Below are 15499 nucleotides of genomic sequence, written 5' to 3'. Positions count from 1 at the left end.
TGGACTAGTAAGGTGGAGACCAGGGGCCTCCTGAGGTCCTCTTCAGTCTAAATTTCTCAATGATTTCATGATGATCTGAGCTTTAAATTGTGCTATTAGCCTGCATTATTCAAGTATATAATATAATTACTTACTGAATAGTTTATGGTAAATCCATGGTTTAGATTATGTAAAACTAGTATAATTTATGCCTGACTAGCTAACTTGAATCAGGTCATACTGAACTATATTTATGTTAACACTAACTTGTAGAATGCTGTTCAGTTCCTCTCTTACAGTTGGATTGTAAGCATTGATTGAAGTTTTTTTGTTTCAGATAAATGCAAGTGAAATCCAAAGATTTTCAGATTTTCCATTGTCAAAGAAAACTCTAAAAGGTGAGTATAGAACTTTTCTTTGGAAAAATAATATAAGTAAAAGGGGATACATTGTTTATCGTCATCTGAACATTTTTTCCCCTTTAAACTAAGTTTTAGGTAAGTATTGCCATGTATAGCATTTTTAAAACAGAGCAATGCAGTTGTGGATCAGACAAAACTGAATAGCTTTTTTTCTTATTTCTTTTTTTTGTTCCTCTTCCCATCCCACACTCTCTCTTCTCTTCCCACCCTGGAAACACTAGGACTGCAGGAATCTCAGTATCGTGTGGTAACAGAGATACAGAGGCAAACCATAGGTTTGGCTTTACAAGGTAAAGATGTACTTGGAGCTGCAAAGACTGGATCGGGCAAAACATTGGCTTTTATTGTTCCAGTAAGTAATTTACTTCCTTCTATTTCTACTCAAACCTAGTTATCTCTGAAATACTAAAAAGCTTACATTAGTAGTTCCTGAGAGAAAAGTTAAAACCCAGCTGATCTGTTTCAGCAAGGCCAAGATACTTAGGAATTGAATAAAGCTGCTTGAGCTTATTTAGAAGTGTATTTTTGATGCCAGGAATATTCTGTGATCCTTATTAGTAGACCCTGTGTGATTTAGAAAGTGCTTTGTTTTTCTCTCAAGGAGAGTGCAACTCTAGTTGTCCAATTTTCCTGTCATTTGAAAACTAGTTGTATGAAACAGAATGGTGATTTTCAGTTCCTTAGATTTTTTTAATGACTGGTTTTCACTCCTTCAAAATGGTAAAATTTGGATCTTATATAACAAAGTTAACCTTAGTGATTGTGGACTTCCTGTCATCTCCTTGGAAATCACTTCTAGGTGCAAGCAGAAAAGTGGGATGAAAATCCCTGTAATGGATGTACATGTCTGACAGTTTTACTCGATGCATCATGATATGCATTTCATTTCTTCAGCTGAGATGTGTGCTTAAAGTGCCCATATAAGTGTATACAAATCCCAAAGGGTTAACATTTTTTTTTAATGGAGTTACTCTGTATGGAACACTGTGAGAACAGTAGTAGATGCTTTGAAAACCTCTATAGTAAAGAAGATTTATACTTTATGCTGCTTTAAAAAAATATCTTAGTAGTAGAGAATAAAAAAAAGTAGGTGGCTTCAAAAGTCTTGCGAATTTAAGAAACACGTGAGATTACTCTATTATTTTAGAGTAGACGTACTTAGTTTTATAAACCTTATTTTCAAACCCTTTTAGAGAAGAGGGCTAAGAGAGGAGCTGAAGAGCTGAGGAGTAGAAAAAAATTAATTGTGCAAGTATGCTTATCAGCTCTCAGTATTTCAGAAGGCTTCAGATATTCATACCTGTAAGGTCCTTGTGTTAGGATTAGCTAACTAATAGAGTGTTTCTGCAGCATGAATTCATAAGAGGGGGAATAATCCTGGTGTGAACTGTATGGCAACTTGAGTTGGAATGCGCTGTATGTAATGTGTGGATAATACTACTTCAAGTCTATAAGCCAGACTTGAAGCTTCAATAATTAACGTTCTTCCAGGTGCTCATTCTGTTCCTGGTTCCCACAGAACCTCATGAGCAGGGAAATTTCTCATATTTTTCTGTACTGATTCCTATTACCATATAAATGGCCTAATTTCCAGAATTTAGCAGAGTAGGATTAATTGTGAAGTGTTTATGATTTCCCACCCATTACTGTCTGTCTTAGTTTGGTACTGGAGAATTTTGCTTAACAGCAAGTGTCATTACCATCAGTTAGAATTTATATATCATCAACTATGTAAAGTGTGCACTGATGTTTCTTCATGCAATTATTTTAATTAACGTGGCTTTGTCTTTTTTTTAAAAATGACACTTTGATACCAACTTATTGCACATTTTCCTTCTGAGATTTTTGTGATGATAACATGGTCACTTATTCCAGGCTTTGGAACTCCTCTATCGCCAGCAGTGGACTTCAGCTGATGGCCTGGGGGTTTTGATAATCTCACCTACCCGGGAGCTGGCGTATCAGACCTTCAAGGTTCTGCGTAAAGTGGGGAAGAATCATGAGTTCTCAGCTGGCCTTATCATTGGAGGAAAGGTGTGTGTCCTCTCTTGGAGTTTGCTGTGTGGAAGCATGGTGCTGTATTAAGTGCTAGTTAAGGAGGGAAACCCTGGGCTTGAAGAGTCAATGAGGACAGTGGTTAATGGGAATTTATCAGTGACCCACTGTTTTCTTGTGTGTATTCTGTGTCTTTTCTGAAGCTTTTCGAGGCATATTTAAAGTCTTTGCAGTGTCCATGACTGGACGGACCTTCCTGCCAAGTCTTCCAGGACTATCCTGTTAATTTAGATTACTCTGAAATACTTTTTCCTCAAGCCACAGACGTGAGCATGCTGAAGAAATGGTGGTATATCTGTGGGAAGAGGAAAGGTGCTCCTTGTCTATTCTTTCTAAGAGCTGTTAATAGGTTAAACTGGCCTGACTGTCTGGTACTGGACTTCTGAACAACTAGAGCTAAGATGGATTAACTCCATTTCAGGATCTGAAAGAAGAGTCTGAAAGAATCCACCACATAAATATGCTAATTTGCACTCCAGGACGGCTTTTACAACACATGGATGAAACATCATATTTCTATGCATCTGATCTGCAAATGTTGAGTGAGTTTTTTAAGTACTTGAAAGTACTCGGGAATATATTGTAACAGCTCATGATTGTGTGCAGCACTTCCTTGCATAAAAAGTTTATTCTTGTCATGTGGATGAAATTCTTTTCATGTAGATGAAATGGCATTTAAACTTGCACATGTTCAAATTAAATTAGAAAACAGCAAAACCCCTTTCTTGTGTGTACCTTCTCTGAAGCAGTTGCTGAGCATGCCATCCCTAGGATGATAAGAACAAGCAGGGGATTTAGTAAGGAACACAAACCCCAATGTAGTGCCCTGTATCATCTTTAACATTTGTCTTTACTAATGCTAAACTTATCTTTCTGGCTATGGCTCTTGTGTCTTTCCTGACATGGTAATTAACTAGCTATATAGCATATCCATTGCAGTGTGTGTATTTTGGACCAGTTGTAGAAAACATTTTCTTTGTGTTTTAAGACAGATTTCTGCTCCTTTTATTCTTTTGTTTGTATTGTTAACATTGTTTGTTTTCATCTTTCCAGCCTGAACAAAAATTTTCAGTGTAATGAAAAGGTTTGCCTGCTTCTAAGAACTGCATAATCTTTAGCATAGCTTGAGGAACTTAGAAGCAATTAAGAAGCTAATGAAGCTGATAAAATGTGAAATTATGCTTGCTACACTTAGTACAATTCATGGCAGTTAGACAAGAATTGCATTAAATGTAGGCTTTTTTAAAGCTTTGTCTCCATGCTACTCGGTTTATACCCTATATTTCAATGGTAAATTCAGCTTAGGTACAGGAGAGTGTTTTGCTCTGTCACAAATACTACAACACTGTTTTACATTCTGTGCTTTTATTTCAGTAAAAGGACAGGGAGTCTGTTTGCAAATTGCCAAATTGTTCACTTGAGATGTTGATCTTTTTGCATCTGCATGTGAAACTGAGGGCTGTAGTGCATAGATTATGGGAAATGCCATGATTTCTGTTGCAGGTGTTTTTAAAAACATGTTTTATGAAGTACAGGGATATCTAAAGAGATCCCTGTCATGTACAGTAGTTAATTTAATCTCTGCATTTTAAGTACGGATAGAATTTTGTGCTATATGGATTTAATGTAGAGTTTTTTAATAAGTAAATCTAAGACCAGTTTTTTCTCAAATTTATCTTTCAATCCAGTTCTTGATGAAGCTGACAGAATTCTAGACATGGGGTTTGCTGATACAATGAATGCAATCATAGAAAATCTACCTAAGAAACGCCAGACATTGCTTTTTTCTGCAACACAAACAAAATCTGTAAAGGATCTTGCACGGCTGAGTCTGAAAGATCCAGAATATGTTTGGGTTCATGAGAAAGCCAAATTCAGGTATGTTTGGATTGGGTTTTTTTTCCTCTGGGTAGGGTTAGATAGTGATCCTCTTTAACTGCTGCTCTGACAGTTCCCTGAATCAGAGGTTGCATTGTGCATCCATCGCTGGATCAGCGTCTGATCCTGCTGTGTGCCTTCCTGAAAGCAAGGAATTTCCAAAAAGGGGGACTAGTTCTGACTGAATCAGTACAGGGAGGCTGAACCTGTGTTTGTCTTGACTCCTCAGGTAGCTTCTCAGACTGGAAATTTCTTTCCTCAGGAGGAAGCTGCAGAGTGGATTATAGCCAGTGTGCTGGGTCTAGCAGCACTCTGTTCTGAGTAACTCCTGTTCTGCTGTTCAGCATCCTTGCCTCCTGCATGTGTGTGCTTACTGTGCAAAACCACCACAGATACAGTTTGTTTGTGTGCCATTTGTAAATCCAGCTTTCCAAGGACATGCTTTCCTCTTGGGAAAGTGCAGAATAGCAGTCTTGCTTGTGTATTCAGTATTAGGTGCCCAAAAGAAAGCACATGCTGTTAGTTGATGTGCAGTAATTCCCGTGGCTTCCTGATGTGCTGCATTTTCTGTGCATGCTTAGGGCTCTGGCCCTGTGTGCACAAGATAGATTTGTCCTGCCCTACAGTTTGGAGTATAGGATGGAAGGGAATTGTGTGGTGTGCCATGCTCAGAAAATGTAATGTATCACTAAATGAATGTTGCTTTTTGGCACATAATTTTCTTTTGAAATCCAAATGAAGAATGTTATTTTGCATTTCTGTGGGCTCGATCATCTGAGTGTCAAGTTACTTATGAACATGGATGATTCTTTTTCTGCTCTTCTCTGAAATATGCATATATTTCCATATGTGAGATGCAGAAGAAAGGTGAAGCACAGAGATAAAAATGGCTTTTCTGGGAGCAAACAAGAAATCATCAGGAAAATGCATGGCAGAACCACATTGAATCTTGAAGAAGTTTTTACTATTTGATTTGATTATCTTTGTTTTGTACTTAAAATACCTTTTTTTAATCAGTAGTACTATCAAAGGCATCTTAAATAAACATGATTGCCAGAAAGAAAAAGTGTGGTTAATACCCTCTTATCAGAAGAGAATGTACAAGCCTTGTATGCAGTCTTCATTTTGGCAAGTATCTATTTCACAGATCTCCCATGTTCAGTGAAGTCTATTTTAAAGTACATTTAATTTTTTTAAGTATTGGGAGAATGCAATTAGATAACAAACCAAATTAAAAGAAAGGCAGGTATTAATTTGTTTTAGAGTTTACTGCCTTAGGTTATTGCCTTATAAAAGCAATTTCCTCTGAAAGACGTAGAAAGCAAAAAGTGCTGTGGTGTAATTCAAATTAAATAGCAGAATAAAAACTGGAGGAGTCTCTTGTAGTTTCATCCTCCCAAGTGACCACCTTTGGAAAGGTAATTTTGAATTCACACAGTCTGTTTAGGGTGAAGTAGAGGGACTGTAAGAGATGAGCATTTAGATGTGTTTCAAGGGCAAATATCCCAAATAATTTTTTTTGTTTTATTTCTGCTTTTAAGAACAGGAATGTGAGTTCAGATGACAGTTCAGAGCTTTAGAAAGTCACTTTGCATCTCAGTGCAATCAGCAGAAGTACATCAATGCTCTCTTTTTGTGCGTGATTAGACTCTGCTTTGACATTGCCTTAAGCACAAATGATGCTTTAATAGGACTAATAGACAAAATTGCATTTTAAATCAAGGCAATTTGAATGTCGCTGCTTAGACATGGGAAGTTTGCCTTGCTGGAAGTAAATGAATTTGGAAGTAACGTCAAAAGTCATCTGTCCCTCCCCACTGGCTTTTAATAAGGGAATTGATGTAGCTTTCAAATGAAGCTGATAAGACTTGTTTCTCAAAGTGGGAGAGTTTTCCAGCCTGATTCCTTTTCTTTTCTCCTTTTTCTGAGTGTGTATAAGACACTCTTGGCTTGAAAGAAAGGTGAGGCATTTCTGTGATTTATATAAATGTACTTTTTTAATGTGGTTTTCGTTTTTTTTTCCTTCTTTAGTACCCCAGCAACTTTGGATCAGAACTATGTTGTCTGTGAGCTTCAGCAAAAAGTAAACATGCTATACTCTTTCCTGAGAACTCATTTGAAAAAGAAGAGCATTGTGTTTTTTGCAAGCTGTAAAGAGGTATGTTTTTTATTTCCCTCCTTCTGCCCCAGAATTTAAAAGCTGATAAAATGAAGATATTCATATAGATATTAATGCATCAGAGAGGTGAGATTGTGGACTAATTTGCAACAGGAAGTTGGAGGAACAAAACATCAGCTACTGCTGCATGTCATTCAGGACCTGGCTTCGAGGCAGTTCAATGACCCAGGCTCAATGCAGGAAGGTTCTGGAGACCTGAGTGTTCTCAGCCATTTTGGTGGTCTGTTAAAAATGAATGCTAAAAGTTAATGTCCAGCTACTTCAATTCTGTCTTTTGACATGTTTCATAGCTAGCTTACAAAGTATTTCAGTAACTGTACTTGCTCTCCTTACAAGCTTTTAAATGTGCCTGTTTGAGAAGGTGTGATTGTGAAATAGTACTGGCAAAAGTTTTTCTTACATTGCAAGTAATCCTTCAAATACCTGCTTGTACGAGTGTCCTGGGACCATTCTGTTGAAGCTATTTAGCTATTTGCATGTGTTTGTTTGGCACAGGTATTTGTACCTGTAACTACTGCATGTACTGAGTATTTTTACAGTGCAGGTATTGCTTGCTAGTGTAATACAAGGCTAGTATTTTACAACAGACCATTTTACAATGGCCTAGTAAATATGCATTGCAATTCTTTCACCTGTGTAAGAGGTTGGTTGCAATGTTTTTGTTGTTCTGCAGCTGACTGGTGAGTACATTGAAATGGTCAGCTGTCCTGTAAAGAAATTATTGGAGCTGCAGCTGTTCTGCAATATACACAATTTATGTAACTACTTTCTTAAAAAGATGCTATGTAGCTGCCTGCTGTAAAACAGTGCTGCATCATGGGTACTGTAGGTAAGAGTAAACAGGCTGATTTTATAAGAAAACATGTTGACATCTGAAATAGTAAATTGAGACTGTAGACTGATTTGAGTTGCAAGTATAAAACACAACACCCCTCCAGTACTGTCTAAAAGAAGTGCTTCTGATGGACTTTCATATTTTGGTCCTTTATGTACTGCTGGAGTACTCACATCCCAAGTTGTTCTTGCTGTTAGCAACTCTGGTTTCATTTAGGAAGTGCTATCAAAAGGCATGGCAGTCTTTTTCCACAGTTGTTTTTGTCTTTTGACCTGGTTGTGTAACAAGGTCTCAACATCTTTTTTTTTCTGATGTGGAGAAAACTTTATTTAATTTGATGTACAATTTCATTTGCTATATACACTGTATATGAGCTTAACATGTTTAACAGTGAATAGTAATTCTTTTCCCCCTTGATTTGTTGGGTAGGTTCAGTATCTGTTCAGAGTGTTCTGTAAGCTTCAGCCTGGTCTTCCTGTCCTGGCACTCCATGGCAAGCAGCAGCAGATGAAGAGAATGGAAGTCTACACTTGTTTTGTTCGGAAAAAGGCAGCAGTGCTTTTTGCTACAGATATCGCAGCTCGTGGCCTGGGTAGGTACCTGCAGCTAAACCTGTTGAGGCTTTATCAGACTTTATACTCTGAAGACTGACCCAGTTTTTGAAAAATGAAGCTGTAGTTTGCTTAGCTCAAAATAGAGATGCTTCTCAGAGTTCTGCTTTCTTTACTGAAGCAGCCCATTTAATCTGTTCTTATATTTTCTTTTTATCCCAGAGAAATATGTGGTAGGTAAACAGTGATATATCAGTGATGTATTTGTTTACTACATGTTGTAAGGCAAGATTCCAGCAGTTTTAAGTATTTCTGATATGCTTGTATCCTGTGGGTTATTTCAAAGGATATGAAAAATTGCTAACCTACTGGTATGTGGAAATGGAAACTTGAAATTTTCATGTCTGATAGATGAGTGGCATTGTAGTATTGTATTGATAAGGAGACAGAAAAATAAGTGAGGGTAAAATTTTTTTCCTTTTAGTTCTTGGAGGCATTTGAGTATAACACAAGACTTTTCAGGAGTCCAGTCATTCCTTGAGATGGCAAACTCTGTTGTCCAAAATGGGAGGTTTTGTCACTATGTTACAAAAAGAAAGAAGGTGCTCTACAAGCTGAAGTCAGGAATGAAAACTGGTTCTCATACCTTCCATACTGCTGACTAGTGACTATCTAATTTGGGTATGGTTAGTTTTGTTTAGAGCATAGGCATAATCCTGGAATACAGTATAGCTGCAGATTTGGTTTCAGTGCAAAGCATGCTGCTGCTGAGCAAGGTGCAGCAGTTAGAAAATGCTTGTTATTAATACCATTCACAGTCAAGGTTGACTTTTGTCAGGCTTGGTCACCTCCTCCCATCTTTAAGAGGGGCTATTGTATTTCTGTATGTGACAGCTGAAGTGATGCAGTCTCACCACAGCTAACTTCAGACCCCAGTGGCGTAGCATATTAACAGTGAGGATTAAAAGTGGGTCAGATATTGTTATATAATTGTTAACCATAGAATGTTTTATCATCTGTGTGACACAAAGCATGTCTATTCTTGTCAAGTGTGAAATTATGTTCCATTCATTGCACTGTCATAATTTAGGAAGTGAACATACAATTAATTTAACTTTCTTTGATGAAGAGAATGATTGTTTATGTATGCTAATGCATGCAACATTTCAGAGGTTGCACCTAATGTCTGTAAATGGGTCCAAGTGATGGTTCTTACAGGAATTAATGCTCTTGCATAGGGGGGTTTTGAGTCCAGTGAACTTACTTTTTGTATTTTTTTCTTTACACAGATTTTCCTGCAGTGAATTGGGTCATTCAGTTTGATTGTCCAGAAGATGCAAACACATATATCCACAGAGTGGGAAGGACAGCCAGGTTTGTTTTCACTTTTCATTAGTATTTTAATGTTTAAAACAAGATCTCTGTAGGGACAGATCACTGGCTAAAGACTCACTTGAAAAACATGAAGATATAAATTAGAAAGAAAAAGGCTGTTATCACTAAGAGACCTTTTTGATTAGTTAGGAGTAGCGATTTGACTTAATAATTTCTTAGTGAGCTTCAGAGAGTTCTTACAGCCAACAAAAATATCCCTTATTATTCCATCTGATTAGGGATGATTAATAGAGGAAATAGAAAACCTTCTTCCCTTGGCAGGATTACCTCAAAGGATGAGTTGAGTGTGTTTGTGGGTGGAAGAGCTTGTTTTGCTACTGACATTTACAGATAAATAATGTTTTAGACTGTGGATCCAATTTCTTTGTGAAGACTCTTCAAAAGAATGGAACTATTTCTTCTTATTTTATTTTGGGAGGAAGGAATCAACTGTTAATTACAGGTTAAATTTTTAATTTTGTAAGTCTTTTGTGGAATTACATACTTAAGCATAGCTTTAGTTAAAATATTTGTGGCTAAGCTTTTATGATGGAAGGGAGTTACCCAGATACACTGTTGTAAACCAGGTCCTTCATCTCTGAAGTAGATTTTTAAGTGAAACAGAAGCTGTTACTGCATATAATTCAGGAGATCAAAAACCTCATGCAATTATCTGAAGGATGAAATGTGAGGCCTAGCATTATATCTTGTCTCTAATTTAATTTGTTTGTAGTAGAGCTTGCAATATAGGCAGTTGTCAAACCTAATGAAAGAGCAGTTGCTTAGAATAGGATTTCAACACTATAAGAATTTGAGATCTGTGTTCCTGGATCAGAAGGCTGTAAATTTTGGTGACTGTACCATGCAAATACACTTCCAGCACTCTTTCAAAATTTAGATGTTTTAGCCAAGTTTTCATTGTAATTGGTAACATTTCTGCCCCATTCTCTCTCTCTGCTCTCAGTTTTCTGATCTTCTATGGTAGAAGGGAATGATAAATTTTTAAATGACTTTGAAAAAAACCTGTCAATGAACAAAGTAAGTGTTGTATATAATTAGATAAAACATGTAGCTATTTTGCTAATTTAAAATTAGATGTAATCTTATGCATACCAGTTGAGAGAAAAGGATATAGGCTTGGTTAGAGTTCTGTGATATTTTCTTTTTTCTCTTTCTTTTTTTTAATCCTGTGTGGCTTCTACGGAAGGCTTGTAATTTTGTCTTTATGGCATACTGTCATCATGGAAGCAAAACAATGTGTTTGGCACAATGTTTAATTGGCAGGGTTTAGGATACTGGTTGAGCTGTTTCTGAGCTGTGTCACTCAGTTAAAGCACCTCCCTGGAGTTGTAATCCTCAGGCCTTTTCCCAATTCTCATTAGGAGCTTGAGAAGAGCAATTTTAACTAAGTTTAGCATGGGGAAACAGCTCTAAAGAGGTGCAAAGTCAAAGAACTCCTCTTTGTCATAATGCTTTTATTCAAATGTCCTCTGAGAGGACTTTAGCCTGGCAACCTTAAGGGTCTGTCTTCAGTGGCCTCTTAAGTACAGCCTGCTGTGATTGCTCGAGGGACAGATTTGGACAGAAAATTGGGGCAGGGTGTCTGTCTCAGGGTCTGTGGGCTGTGCTAGATGCCTTACTGGGATGTAGATTGCATTTCCTTCTATGTCAGTTTTTCAGTAGGGAGACCTTATGGAACTTGGGAGTACATCTGAGCAAGTTGTGTGAGCTGGAGGGTGTTGACTGACAGTGGAAAAGAAAGCTTTTCTCTAGGAAAAACTTCATGGGTATTTTCTGTTTCCTAATATCATACAAGGATCAGCAGGTTCTGCCTATACTGGGCATTCATTTTGAAGAAACAGGCTGTCTTCATCCTTAAGGTAAAAAAGTCCTGGAAGGAAACTTGTTTAGGAAACTTAATAGCATGAAATAAATCTTTGAAAATAAAACAAGGGAGATGTCTAATAATTTTAAATAAATACTGTGCAATAAGTAAATATGCTAATGCAGGTTTTGATGTGGGTAATTGAGAATGTACTTCTCATTGAAATCTGAGTGTTGAGTAGGAAGCTTCATTTGTTTTCAATAGCTACAGTTCATATGAGAAGCTCGTGTTTCTTCTAGAAACTTGATAAAAATGAACTCAACTGCAATTTAGTAGTCCTCATTAATGAGGTTAGAGATAATTACAAATTTTCATGGGTTATGAGAATATAATTGCATAGAATGAAAGCTAAATTAAATATCTCATCTAATTAAAGGGCTGTGTTAAACTGTAATTAAAACTGGGATGCCAAATACTGTTTACTTTTGAAGTCAAATTATTTTGTGATATGAAAGTAAATATGAAAGGAGAGAAAGTATGTTGGGGAAGGGGCTGGAAAACCTTTGACTAACAATCATGGATATGTTCCCATATACATCTTAAAATTTTGCAAAGCTTGATCTAAGACAAGAGGTAACCGTTTATTTTTAAGTGCATAAGGCCACTGTGTTCCCTAAGAAACATTCCATTTGCATTTTTACTCTGCTGAAGAACATAAATTGCAACTCCTGCATTTTTGATTTATGGTTAAGTAAGAGCAAGAAAATCTGGGTATAGTCCAATAATGCTTTTGCTTTATAGTAGAACTGACATATATTGAGGGTTTTTTTTTTTAATAAACTTAAAAGGTAAGCTACAATTAGAGTGACTAGAAGCTGTTTCTTCCATTTACTTTCAAAGTCTTAAATAGTTCACTGACAATATCATGGACAGTCCAATAAATACTTTGGTGTTATTTTTGCCACACAATTTCTTAGAAAAGTCAGTGGTTTAAAACACTAGATTGTAGTGTTTCCTGCAGGATTTAGTTTCAGAAACTCTGAATAAGAGCTGTTTGTAGCAATTGCCTGCAAAACTAATTTATTCTGGCTTTTAATTTCTATTGATGCCTTCTGTTCTGTAATCTATGAAACCTACAGCTGAAAGTATTCTTTGATGAATTTTGTGAAAGAAGTTACAGTGCCACTAGGGGACAGCAAAAGATAATAATTTTTGAAGCACTCTTATACTCATTTTTTTCCCCAGCTGTTTTTCCAAACATAATGTCTAAGTTGTATGGCATAAAAAAAGTCTATAGGGATATAGGGATATTTTTCTTCCAGTCATGATTGCATTGGTGAGACAAGACACCAAAAAGTTTATTTTATCTTTTTGTTAGTGCCTAACTACCTTAAATTTTGAATGTACCATATTCTGGCAAGTCTCAGTAATTAATTTCTTTCTTTCCTGACATTGCATTTATCCCTCCACTTAATGTTTAATTTTTTTCTTGCTTCAAAAGCGACTATTAAAAACTTCTGCTTGAGTTGAGTGATTTTCATGTCATGAGTCTTTTTTTAAAGGCATTGGCACTGGAATGTTAAACAGAATAAGTATTTTTGCTCTGCAGTTTTTATCTGTGGTATGTCTGGAGCTATGTATGATTTAGGTCTGACTGGTTCAGACTTCTGGTGGTATTTAATCCAGCCTAGTTTGCTAGCTTTCTTAGATGGTTACACTGACTTAGGAAAGTAATTGTAATTTTGTTGTTGTCAATAAACTGTGTGCATGCGGGCATGCTTATTTTCTTTTAGTAAATTATATTTCTGCAAACGAATGGAGCAATAAAACTCCATCTTCCCAAAGCAGAATACTTTGTTACCTGCCATTATTGTAGTGGCTGGTATGATGATTAGACCAAAAGAGTTATGACTGAGGACTCTTAAGAAGAATGTGTGTTTTGATTCTTTTTGAGTGCTGGAGAACACACATTCCTGTCAAATTATGGACAGGTGAAAGGGACAGGGTGATAGAATAATCTTACTCTGTCATGTAGTATAAGCTTTGAAGCTCAGTAATGCTCACTGGGGCTCTCCTTAAGTAATTGCACATTATATGTGTGAAAGTGAGACTAATAAGCCTTAAGAGTAATGTGACAATAAAGCATTTAAAAATGTGAGTGATTTAATAATATCTTTTTCAATAGTGGAAGCTTGATTTTGGGAAAAATATTTCAGGGATATGTGTCTTGGGTCCTGAATAATGAGGACAGCCAAGATGACAACTCCTTGTTTTGCTTATTTTTCTATTTTTATTTTAAGACCCACTGAAACACTTTGAATGTTGTTTAAAAATAAATACTGTATTAAGACCATCTCATATTATATTGCAGTCAAGTCATCATCCTAACTCAAGTTAAGTAAAAATAGCTGCCAGTGGAGGTCACAAGATATTGTTGACACCACATTTAACTTGGAATTCACTTTATTAAATTCTCTAAAATTAAACACTGTATCCTAGCTACATTCTTGACAGTGGCCTCTGATGTTGCATTTGTACTGAGTGGCACTGTGTTATCTGCTAGAATTGGCTTCCTAATGGAATGGTAGGAATGTTCCTGTGCACTGAACGATTAAGTGGCCAAGGTTATTACCTGCTGACATGAAGCTATGCTGTTAGCTGGAATAACAAAATAAATAAGCACATGTATTTTAACTCAGCAGAGTGGACACAGCTGTGGGTAATGGATTGCTTCCAGTGTAGGCTGGAGGAGTCAACAAACTCCCAAGGCCTTTTGAAATCAGTTTATTCCAAGACAAACTTGATAAGATTGGTGAGCCACAAGAACAATAATGATTCTTGTCCATTATTTTTTGTGACTAACACTGGCAAGCAGGGACACTCACCCAGGATGACTGAATGAAGGGGACTGTGGGGAAAATAGAACACAGATGGTTCTCTGAACTTGCCAGTAGGTATAAGTGGGCTACTTTCCAGACAGAAAAAAGATATTAAATTGACAGTGGAAAAGATGATACGAACTGAATCAATTAATCTCTGACTTCATAGCAAAATTTACTGGTAAGTTTTTAGGGATGCTGAACTACGGTCTGTTCAATGGAGAATAGAAGTGATCTAAAGCAAAACAAAAAAAGGAAGCTAGTTCACATTTTGTTATTTAAATATTCTGTGGGATGTTGGACTGTTCACAACCCATGGGAAGAAGCTCCTTTTCCTGGGTGATTTGAGGACTTAGCAGTGAATACTGGCTGGCTGCTGCATTGGGTCAGCTATGAATAGTCAAGACACTTTCTGGTCTCCTGTAACGTTTGTTGGGCTGCTTTGGTAGGACTTGCTGTACAGTATAGTTTCAGATTGCAGTGCACAGATCTCTTGTTAAAGATTTGTTGTTTTAAGCAGAAATGCATATTACAGAAAGAGGCCATTGATCATGTAGATGGGATAGAAATTCCAGTACGCATTTATTTTCTGTGCTCATTTGTCATTTAAAAAAAACCAGCAAATCCGTATTATGAAAGAAACCTGGCAGTGTAGAAGTCATAATAAATGGCAGATAAAACTCTTCCTATTCCTGCCTGGAAAAATACTGTTTTCTTGGTTTGAAGCTTAGATTTCACCAGTCCTCATTATGTCACAAGGCCCAGAAGGTATTATGATTGGAAATAAAAGTTTTTTTGTGAATTGAGCCTGGTATTGGAGACCTAAAACTGTTACTTTGTTTAAGAAATATGTTTAGAAAGAGTGGCTTATATAGTCAAGTTTAATGGTTGAGTTTTAAAACAAAGTATGAATTATTGTATTTCTGTAGAAGCCCTTGGGGGTAGATTGTGGATGTTAGTTTCTCTTTGTTAAAGGATGGTGTGTGGGTGAACATATTTATTAGTTATGTGTATCAGATTGAAACAGATCTACTCAGAATAAAACTATCTATTCTGATATGTTTAGGATATATTTTTATAGATGTCTTGCACTTTTTTGTATAATGGAACAATGTAACACAGACAAATGCCTGCATCCATTGAATGCTTTTTCCTTCACTTCAGTAGTTGTTTTTAAAAAAATTGAAAACAGTTTCAAATTTAAATATAAATTATATACTGGAAATAGCAGAACTTGACTCACTCTAACTTTTTTCCTAATCCATCTTGTATTAAGCATGATTGTTAGGTTATTAGCTAATAACTCACTGCTGTTTCTTTCAGTCTTTGCAGGGGCAAATCTTTGCTAGAGAAACAGGAGTCTGTGCTGCTTTTTGTATTTTGCTCACCAGTTTTTCTGCATGATGAAATTGTCTTGTTCTTGATTCTTTATTGAAACTAAAATTACGTGCAAAGATTTAAGGAGCATTATTTTTGCAAAATCAAGTTGTCGAGATGATTTCTATTCTGAGAAGGTTGTGAA

General features: G+C 36.4%; 1 protein-coding gene across 1 annotated transcript in view; it reads left to right on the top strand.

Moving 5' to 3' along the window:
- The window catches only part of DDX10 (DEAD-box helicase 10), a 155145-nt gene that overhangs the window by 4273 nt on the left and 135373 nt on the right, over positions 1-15499 (top strand). The window contains exons 2-9 of the mRNA XM_064409331.1: positions 317-377; positions 623-753; positions 2277-2435; positions 2878-2998; positions 4145-4334; positions 6366-6492; positions 7778-7940; positions 9189-9273. Coding sequence (XP_064265401.1) covers positions 317-377; positions 623-753; positions 2277-2435; positions 2878-2998; positions 4145-4334; positions 6366-6492; positions 7778-7940; positions 9189-9273 — 1037 coding nt within the window. The remainder of the gene's footprint in view (positions 1-316; positions 378-622; positions 754-2276; positions 2436-2877; positions 2999-4144; positions 4335-6365; positions 6493-7777; positions 7941-9188; positions 9274-15499) is intronic.

Source organism: Passer domesticus, chromosome 2, assembly GCF_036417665.1.
Source record: "Passer domesticus isolate bPasDom1 chromosome 2, bPasDom1.hap1, whole genome shotgun sequence".
Taxonomy (NCBI): domain Eukaryota; kingdom Metazoa; phylum Chordata; class Aves; order Passeriformes; family Passeridae; genus Passer; species Passer domesticus.
This window is presented reverse-complemented; position numbering and strand designations above follow the sequence as displayed.